The sequence below is a fragment of the Colobus angolensis genome, unplaced genomic scaffold, assembly GCF_000951035.1.
Source record: "Colobus angolensis palliatus isolate OR3802 unplaced genomic scaffold, Cang.pa_1.0 Scaffold103, whole genome shotgun sequence".
Taxonomy (NCBI): Eukaryota; Metazoa; Chordata; class Mammalia; order Primates; family Cercopithecidae; genus Colobus; species Colobus angolensis.
The window spans coordinates 1,120,107-1,131,046 of record NW_012111253.1 but is presented as its reverse complement, the minus strand read 5'-3'; the positions used below and the strand labels follow the sequence as shown (position 1 = coordinate 1,131,046).

Below are 10,940 nucleotides of genomic sequence, written 5' to 3'. Positions count from 1 at the left end.
TCTCCTGACCTTGTAATCCGCCCGTCTCGGCCTCCCCAAGTGCTGGGATTACAGGCTTGAGCCACCGCGCCCGGCCCTGTTTGATATTTTTAAAGTACTGTAATGTCTTTTTATTCTGACATTCCCAGGAAGCTGATGGATGAGTGTTTCATTCCTTTTTGTTCTCTGAATAGCAAGCTATCCCAGAATATGCACTTTATTTTTCCAGTTTATGATTGTACTTGCCAGAAGGTCAGGTGAATATTAAGTGTTTTTGTTTCCTTGATTTAAACTAATCACAACTGTAAAATTTAGGTCATATTCTGAGATACAGCATTTGTGAAATGGTTTTGTTAATATAAGTCATTATTGTATGCAGCTTTTCTTGACCTTATGAATGAAAGTTTATAAATCTGCCATGAGATGACCATAGAAAAATTTTCCCTAAAAAGACAATCATACTTAACACTTAAGATCTGTGCATTTTTATTGTATGTTAATTTTCATCTTCTCAATCTGAGAAATATCTTCTTTACATTTTCCAGGCATTTTTAAATTTTACATGAAGTATACATTTCTCCTTATCCCACATTAAATTTGTTTTCCTGATCATACTATTGCTATTATTTCCTTTATTAATTTCACTATTCCAGAGAGTTTGTTACCCAAACATTTTAAAATTATTTCCCATAATAGGAATTCTGCTCCTTCATAATTTTTAGCATCGGACATAATTTTTAGCAGTTTGAGTTTGTCTGTTGTTTCCTCATGATTCAATTCAGAGTATCTGTCTTTGACAGCACATCACGGAAGTAATGCTCTTTTCATTGCATCATAAAATTTCCATTAGTTGTGTTAGTAATGATGGGCTCTTTGATCACTTGATTAGGGTGGTGTTTGCTAGCCCTCTCCACTATAAAGTTGTTACTTACAAGGGGGAAGAGTAGTATTTTGTGGGCAGGTACTTTAAGACTATGTAAAGATACTGTTCCTTATCAGCTGTTAATTTATATCAGTATGGACTAAAGGTTTCTCCTATGTTATTTGATGGGTTTTTTAACAGTTGTTATTATTTTGATACACAAATTGTCCTAGATTTGGCCAGTACAGGCCCCTTCAAACTGGTTTCTATGTCCTTTTGGAATATCCCTATTGTTCTTTGAACATTTCCTTGCATTCTGACCAACGCTTCGTCCCCCTGCCCCAAAACAAAAATGTTTTATACTCATCTTGTGATTTCTGGGCCCCAGTTCTGGAATCAGCTATTCTTTTAGAGTGCCTTGGTTTCTTTTAGTGGAGAATATTTAGAAGCTTGTCTTGCCTACTCTTGCTTGGGTGTAAACATCCTATGCCAGTCTTTAATGTTGCTTTCATATTTCTTTTCCCATTGTCTTTTAAAAATTAGGAAATAAAAATTATATCCAAATTTTCTCCTTTTCTCCATGTGTTTTTTTCCTTCAAGTAAATTTAAGCACCTTTTAAAAATACTGTGTTGTTGTGGTATGCAGGGAGGTATTTGACTGTTTACTGATTACAGATTTAGGATATGTACCTCCAGACAGAGTAGATAAATCTTGTTTTATTGCTTCATACTGTTTTATGTCAACTAAATTTTAGGATTCATGTAATGCATGTGTATAATCAAAAGTTCTCATTTTGGGTTGTTCTATAGCGAGCCCAGGCTGCACTGCAGGCTGTCAGTGCCGTCCAATCAGGAAGCCTGGCCCTTTCTGGAGGTCCTTCCAATGAAGGCACAGTCCTACCTGGGCAGAGCCCTGTGCTTCGAATAATTATTGAAAACCTCTTTTACCCTGTTACCCTGGAAGTTCTTCATCAGGTAAGGAGGAATAAATACTCTTAAGAAGGTTAAGTTAAATATGGCTTCTGAAACTTTTGATGTTTTATATCTAAGTTGTTTAGCTTATTGGTTTTGTTGATATATTTGTTTAAATAATGAAAAAATCTTTATCCTGTTTCATAGAAATTAGAGGTAATTTTTTGACAGCCTCCTTTTTCTAACTTGAATACATAATTTAAAAGGGTGTAAAAAGTTTTGATTTTTTTTCTTACAGGTAAGCATGAAAATGAACAAAGCATAGAATACGGTGAAAAGTCCAGATAGTAGTTGTTCCTTAGAAAGTAACGTCACCATTGAGTACAACTAATTTATTTCTGTTGACAACTTCTTACATTTGAGTATTTCTGATTTAAAAATTCTAAAGGGAAAGTGTATAATAAGTCTTCACATGTAATATGAATATACCATGTTAAATATTGACTGATGCCCAATCTAGGCTTCATACACTACCCATTGCTATATGTAAATTGTCTTGATAAAAGAAATCATGGCAAGTAATATGTAGAATTTAAGAGTTGAAGGTCACTTAGTTTCATAATTTTGTAGTGAATAAATCCAAAACACAAATAATTGATAAGTATTGAATATTGTAGAGAGTAATTGAAGAGCCAATTAGAATCGAAACTTCCTGATGTAATTTACTATGTTTTGTTTTTGAATGGTTGTTACATTTTTAACTAATATTTCATATATACATATCCTCAAAATGTAATATACAGTTATCTGGTAATCTGTGTATATAAATATTTGACATATAGCCCCAAAATTTAGTCAGCTTTTGTCCTCTTTAGCTATATATTGATTTTGTTTCATTACACTTATTACACCCACATACTCATTACACCCACATATTAAAATACTGCAACACTTCCCTTGCTTATTTTCATTTAACAGAGTCATGCCTTTAGATTTGTGGTATGTGCAGAGTCATAGGAGTGTGTGTGTGTGCTTATATATGTAAGAATTGAAATGCATCTTACTCTAGCCTCACATTTTACAAATAAAGAAGCTGGGGCCCTTAGAAGTTCGTTTACTTTCCCATAGTCTTTATACCAATTGACGATAGAGCTCAGACACATTTCTTAGTAAAGTCCTGTGCCATGCATGTATGTATTAAAACATGCCATTGAGCACGCCTACTGGGTTCCCCTTTGATACGCATTGGTGAAGCATGTCCTAAGGACGACGCTAGCAATGGGATCCAGAGCCATGGTTGCTCTCTGAAAGGGTTCAGCTGTTGCTTAAGTGATTGGTTTCATTGTTCTTGTGGATTTTCTTCTGTGTATCCCAGAAAGTGGCACTGAAGACTAATGTGATCTTTAGCAGTGTTTGTTCTGGGGTTGCTACTGTAACATTGTAGCTATTGCTTTTATAAAAGATGTTCTTATGCCTGTGTCCCAACACTGCCATCAGCCAGCAGCCAGTGTAGCTACAGTCATGTGGTCCTGTCTTACCATTTCATTTATCATCTCCCTAACCACAGCAACAAATTTTGTTTTTTCCTCAAGAGATCATGGTGACCTTCGGGTGACGAGGACTAATTCTGAGTGTCCTCAGTAGCAACTGCTGGGGTAGGACTCCCAGTCTTTCAGTTACAGCACTCACTTTTTAAACCCGCTTTTCCAGTGCTATTGAAATAAAACCAGCTCCTTATGAAGGCCCCCAAATGCAGACTTCTCCCCCATCTCTTTATCTTCATTACCTAACACTCTTCTGCTTATTTAACACCTGTCTTTTCTGGCACTGTCTCTCTCTCCCTACCTCCCTTCCCTTTCTCCCTGCTTAATTCTGTCCTTAGTCCATTTCTATCTTGTATTTCTTAGACCAGGAACACTCTTTATCCAGGTAGTCACCTGGCAGGATCGACGTCATTCAACTCTCAGCGCAAATGTTACCTCCTCAGGGAGCAATCTAATTACATTAAGCAAGTCCTCTCCCCTGGCACTCTTATCCCATCAGCCAACTAAGAGCCAGTCTGGCATAACAGTTACAGATACAGGGTCTGGAGCTAGTTTGAAGCCTGACTCTACTGCCTCTGTAGCCTTGGGCAAGTAACTTACCCCTTCCATTTTTGTTTTCTCTATAATGAGGAAGATGTTCTCTCATTTTTTATTGCAAGGATTACATGAGTTAATATATTTAAAGTACTTACTAAATAAAACAGGGCCTGATACATTAAGTGCCCAAGAAGGGGTTGGGTGTGGTGACTCACGCCTGTAATCCCAACGCTTTGAGAGGCCAAGGAGGGTAGATGACTTGAGGTCAGGAGTTCAACTCCAACCCAAACCCTATTTCTTCTAAAAATATAAAAAATTAGCCAGGTGTGGTGGCATATATCTGTAGTTCCACCTATTCTGGACGCTAAGGCAGGAGAATCACTTGAACCCAGGAGGCTGAGATTGCAGTGAGCTGAGATCGTGCCATTACACTACAGCCTGGGCAGCAGAGCAAGACTCCATCTAAGTGCCCAAGAAGTGTTAGCTATAGTGATCAAATGCAAGTAAAGAGCAATGTAAGAAACTGGTTCTTCCTCTTGTAGTCTTGTGGATAAGACACTAATTTCATAATAATAGCATAAAATGTGATGAATATTATGGTAGGGGAATATACAGAAGTGTGGAGTTGGTTGTACCTGTTATAACTATTTAGCAAATTATTTTATTATATTCTTTGCTGAAAATTGGTCCTGGCTCAACTGCTATCTAACATCTATAGAAACTAGTGTTCCGTTTGCTCATGGTAAGGGAATTGAGAGTGATGGAGATGGGACTGATGCTATTTTAGATGAAGGAAGCTAGGGAAAGTCTTTCCAATATGATATTTGAGCAGAGGCTTACAGGATGGGAAAATATAAGTTATGTGTGTATGTGGAGAAATAATGATCCAGTCCAAAAGAACAACAAATGTAAGGTGCCTAAGGTGGAAGTGTGCTTGTTGTGTTGAAGTATCGGAAAGAAGGCTGGTGTCATTGGAATAGAGAGAGTAAGAAAGCCCTATGCGAGAGGGCATCAGAGCAGTGATGATGCAAAGCTTTTATAATCGTTACACTGGGTAAGATGGGAAACCTTTGGAGGATTTTGAATGGAACAGTGAGATTATATCATTTACATTTTAGCAGAATCACTCGTGTTGCTGTGTTAAGAATAAACTATGGCTGGGCGTGGTGGCTCACACCTGTAATCCCAGCACTTTGGGAGGCCGAGGTCAATGGATCTTCTGAGCTCAGGTGTTCAAGACCAGCCTGGGCAATATGGCAAAACCCCATCTGTACCAAAAATACAAAAAATTAGCGAAGGGTGGTGGCACACACCTGTAGTCCCAGCTACTCAGGAGGCTGAGATGGGAGGATAGCTGGAGCCCGGGAGGTGGAGGTTGCAGTGAAACGAGATTGTGCCAGTGCATTCCAGCCTGGATGACAGAGTGAAACCCTGCCCCCTCATCCTCCAAAAAGAATAAGCTGTATAGGGTTAAGTGGAGGCTCTTGTCCTACTTCAAGTGAGAGATGATGGTGGCCTGGGTGAGGCCTTAAGGACTGGAAGTGGTGATTATGGATTTTTAAAAAATTAGAGATAGGGTCTTGCTGTGTTGCACAGACTGGCCCAAATAAACTCCTGGGCTCAAGCAATCCTTCCACCCTATGAGAAGCTGGGGCTATAGGTACGGGCCACCTATGTGGACTTCTGTGGCTATATTTTGAAAGATTTGCTGATGGATTGAGTAGATGTGGTTCTGAAGAGAAAGGGAGTAATCAAGAATGCCTCCCACATTTTGGATCTGAGCCTCTGGTAAAATGGAGCTAAGATATAAAGACTGAGGTAAATAAATAATAGTAATAATAATAAAAAGACAAAAACAAAAAAAAGATTTGGGGCAGGGGTTGGAGGTAGACATAAATCAAGAGTTTGATTTGAACATGTTAACTTGAGATACCTATTAGGTATTCAAATGGGAGATGATAAATGGGAATTAAGTCTGGATTCAGGAAAGAATTCAGGCTGGAGATTTGGAAACCTTCAGCATAGGTGTGGTAATTAAAGCCATTGGACTGGATGACATCATCTCAGAATATTTGTAGATAGAAAGAATTCATCAACTGATTAATTATGTAAATGCTCAATCCTGCATACCAAAAAGTGTCTTTGTGCATGAAAGAAGTAGCTCATGACGATGTTCTCATGTAAACCATTCCTTCTGAGTACTGTTATACATGGGAATGGTTTTTGAATGTCCAGTAGATGAATCTCTTCAGGACAAAGGACCAATCTTTTTGAATTGTAATAAAGATAGATAACTTATAAAAGCTAGGCATTATGGGTACTAAATAAAAGAATCAATCCTAGTAATATGAAATTCTGGTTCTTAAATCATATTATTTCATTGGCTACAAAAACTATTACAAACAAGTTGTGACCAATGTGCTTGATATTAAAAAAACTTTTCTAATGTGAATAAACTTTTTTTTTTTTTTGGAGATGGAGTCTCACTCTTACAGCCCAGGGTGGGGTGTGGTGGCACAATCTCTGCTCACTGCAATCTCTGCCTCCCGGGTTCAAGTGATTTCTCCTGCCTCAGCCTCCTGAGTAGCTGGGATTACAGGCGCCCATCACCACACCCAGCTAATTTTTGTACTTTTAGTAGAGATGGGGTTTAGCCATGTTGGCCAGGCTGGTCTCGAACTCCTGACCTCAGGTGATCCACCCACATCAGCCTCCCAAAGTGCTAGGATTATAGGCATGAGCCACCGCGCCTGGCTGTGAATACACTTTTTACAAGTGAATACTAGTGGACATTTTCAGTTTCTGACAAATTATACCTTTATAAAAAATCACTCTGAAGATGAATTTTATCAGAATTTGATCTTTAGTGTCTTCTTAGTCCTGGGTTACAGTCTGAAACTATTAAAATACACACGAGGTATCTAGAGTTGAGTATTTGTCCATATTTTTGACAGCAAAATATATTAGGGAAACAGAGTCAAAGACCTTGTAATTCATAAAAATAGATTCATATGTATCAAACCTTCTAAATTTTAATTTTTGATACCTAATCTGTTTGAAATTTACTATTTTGGTAAATGAAAAGGTGTTAAAAAATCACACGTCAGGCATTCCTGGATTCCCTGATGTTGGTGCCCAGTTACTTTATTCAGAAGTATCATACTGTTTTTTGTAGCTCCTCTCTCAGTGAATACAATCCAGGGGACTAGAGTGCTATTGCTGGTTAGCCTGTTCAGGCAAGTTTATTCTCAGCACATTCAGATAAAAACCACACAGCAAAACACCAAGCTGTCCGTGAGGATGTGCTTTAGGCCACTGTTGAAGTTAAATGAGAAATGAGAATGTAAAGTTAAATGAGAAAAGGAATGTAAACATTAACAAAATCTGAAAGGTAAGTGGAAATTAGGTTTTATAGCATAATTTAGTATAAAAATTTTCCAAATGTTAGAGCAAGTTATGTGTTCTTATTCCTTCACTAATGAGATATTTTACATCAAGAGTATTTATTATTTTTTGAAATTGCTGACTTCCCTTGTTGGAGTGAAAAGTAGTATTTTTTTTAAAGAAAAAATGAAAAAAAAGCTTTTAAAAAAGGAAAAAAAAATTACATATTGCCATCTGGGTACAGTGGCTCATGCCTATAATCCCAGTACTTTGGGAGACTAAGGTAGGAGAATCATTTGAGGTCACGAGTTTGAGACCAGCCTGGGTAAGGTAGCGAGACCCCATCTCTAAAAAATTTTAAAAATTAGCCATGCATGGTGGTGCACCCTGTAGTACTCCGGAGACTAAAGCAGGAGGATTGCTTGAGCCAAGGAGTTCAAGGTTACGGTGAACTGTGATCGCGCCACTGCACACTATTATGGGTGATAGGGTGAGACCCTGTCTCTTAAAAAAAGGAAACAAAAAATTGCATATCACTATAATTCTCAATTTATAATTTTATCAATTTATAATATCAATTAATAATAAGCATTTTAGTCTGTATCTGTTACATGCCAGGAATTGTACTTCATGATGCAGAAATGATTAAGACAAGATATATTCCTTCAAGGAGCTTTCAGTCTAATTAATGGAGACAGTTATATAAATAAATGTATAGTAGAGTAAAAGTACAACAGCAAGATACATATACATATATACATATATGTATATATATATATATATTTTTTTTTTTGAGACGGAGTTTCTCTCTTGTTGCCCAGGTTGGAGTGCAATGGCCCGATCTCAGCTCACTACAGCCTCCGCCTCCCGGGTTCAAGTGATTCTCCTGCCTCAGCCTCCCCCAGTAGCTGGGATTACAGGCATGCGCCACCATACCCAGCTAATTTTTGTATTTTTAGTAGAGATGGGGTTTTGCCATGTTGGCCAGGCTGGTCTCGAACTCCTGACCTCAGGTAACCCACCGGCCTCCCAAAGTGCTGGGATTACAGGTGTGAGCCACTGCGCCTGGCTGATAAATATTTATATAAAACCAAGAAGTAGATACAACTCGGGAAAAATAATTCCATAGGGATTTGGGGAAGGCTGAGAATTTTATGGTAGCATTGTTCCCTGAGCTGAGTTTTGGAAAAGATAAATGAAGGCTTACTAGCTGTGAAAACGGATTTCTAGGAAAAGGGAAAATCCTTATATATGGGCATAGAAGTCTGAAATCATTTGGTAAATTTGCAGAACTATAGACAACTACATATTGTTGATGTAAATAGAATAGTGTTATACAAGAAGTTTCAGGAAGTGAGGTTTGAGAGATAAACCAGGGCAAGAGTGTTATGTTATGTGAAAGAGCTTGTATTTTACCCTGTATATAATGGGGAGGTAGTAAGGGATTTTAAGCAGGGGAAAATATAATCTGACTTATACTTTAGAACGCTACCTGGGCTGTAGTAATGAAGAAGGGAGGTCAGACAGTTGTTACATTACACCCCCAGCCTTTTTAAAAAATCTAACGTTACTCCTTTATTGAGAGAAAACATTGAGTTGATGCATGTGTAATACATAGATTGATTCATGTCTTGCCATAAGTGATTTACGTGGCAAAATATATATAACATAAAATTTACCATTTTAACTATTTTTAATTGTATAGTTCAGTGACATTAAGTATATTCACATTGTTTTTCAACCATCACTGAATACCACGTCTCCAGAATTTTTTTCATCTTCCCAAACTGAAACTCCCTTTACCCATTAAACAGAACTCTCTATTCATCTGCTCTCCCAGCCCCCAGCAATCACCAGTCTATTTTCGGTCCCTGTGAGTTTGACTACACCTTAGGTTCCTCATGTAAGTGGAACTATGCAGTATGTGTGTTTTGTGACTGGCATATTTCACCTGGCATGATGTCCTGAAGGTTCATCCATGTTCAGAATTTTTCTCCTTTTTGAGGCTGAGTAATATTCAGTTTGTATGTATATATCATATTTTGTTTATCCATTTATTTGTTGATGAACACTTTGGTTGCTCCCTGTTTTGGCTATTTTGTGTAATGCTGTAATGCACATGGGTATATGCATATCTCTTTGAGTCCCTTGGCTGTATACCTAGAAATGGAATTGCTGGATCATATGGTAATTCTATTTTCATTTTTTAAGGAAAGGTTCTACTTTTTCCATAGTGGCTGTAACATTTTACATTTCTACCAACAGCGCACAGTGGTTCCGTTTCTTCATATCCTCCCCAATACTTGTTATTTTATGGGTTTTAAAAAATTTTATAACTATCCTAATGAAAGTTAGGTGATATGTAGTTTTGATTTGCATTTTTCTAATGATTAGTGATATTGAGCATCTTTTTGTGGGCTTATTGGCAGTTTGATCAGCTTCTTTGGAGAAATGTCTATTGAAGTCCTTTGCCTATTTTTGGGTTGCATTGTTTGTATTGTCATTGAGTTACATGAATTCTTTATATATTCTGGATCTTAACTCATTATCATGTACATGATTTGATTTCACTCTGTTGATAGTTTCCTTTGATGCACAAAAGTTTTTAATTTTGAGGTAGTCCCGTTTATCTATTTTTTCTTTCATTAGTTGTGCTTTAGAATATTCTTTCTTTCATGTTTTTTTCCTAACCACTAGACTACCAGGGAGGATAGTTATTCTTGAGGCATACTTTGAAAATTAAAAACCAGGGCCAGGTATGGTGCCTCACACCTGTAATGCCAGCACTTTGGAAGGCCACGATAGGAGGATAACTTGAGCTCAGGAGTTTGAGACCAACCTGGCCAACATAGTGAGACTTCATCTCTATAAAACCTTAAAAATAAAAAATTAGCCAGGTGTAGTGTAGTCCCAGCTGCTTGGGAGGCTGAGATGGGAGGATTGCATAAGCCTGGGAGGTGGAGCCTGCAGTGAACCCTAATTGTACCATAGTGGTTGATAACAGCAAAATCTTACCAGCATAGGGAATACTCAACCTTTTTCATCTCAAAAGCAGAACAAATTTTTGTTTTAAGGTTCAAATTTAAAATGGAGTGAATATTAGTTTGTTTTCACATCGCTATAAAGATACTCCCTGAGACTGGGTAATTTATAAACAAAAGAGGTTTAATTGACTCACAGTTCTGCATGGCTGGAGAGGCTTCAGGAAACTTACAGTCATGGCAGAAAGCGAAGGGGAAGCAAGGGCCTCCTTCACATGGTGGCAGGAGAGAGAGCTCGCGTGGGGGAAACTGCCGCTTTTAAAACCATCAGATCTCTTGAGAACTCCCTCACTATCACCAGAACAACAAAGGCGAAACTGCCCCCATGATCCAGTCACCTCCCACCAGGTCTCTCTTTTGACATGTGGGAAATCACAATTTGAGATGAGATTTGGGTGGTGACACAGAGCCAAACCATATTAACAGAGGAAAACTAAATATATTGTTGTTTTATCCCGCCTATTTAGTCTTTCAGAAATGAGTTACTATTAATAGTAACACTGGCTGTGAACCCTGTGGTGCTGAGGTAGATAGAACATGTGTTGTGAGGATATTGATGTCAGGAAGCCCTCCCCTCTTTTCTTCTCAAAAGACACTTCAGAAAGACCTTCTTTGGCCACCACTCTTGCGCTATCTCAACTTGCATTCATTCTGGTTCATGCTCACCCCTTCCCTTTTTTT

General features: G+C 37.9%; 1 protein-coding gene across 5 annotated transcripts in view; it reads left to right on the top strand.

The window, feature by feature from the left end:
• PTBP3 (polypyrimidine tract binding protein 3) overlaps window positions 1-10,940 on the top strand; it is a 117,411-nt gene that overhangs the window by 70,689 nt on the left and 35,782 nt on the right. For all 5 annotated transcript variants that reach the window (XM_011941790.1, XM_011941795.1, XM_011941782.1 and 2 more), the window contains one exon: window positions 1,652-1,816. In XM_011941790.1, coding sequence (XP_011797180.1) covers window positions 1,652-1,816 — 165 coding nt within the window. The remainder of the gene's footprint in view (window positions 1-1,651; window positions 1,817-10,940) is intronic.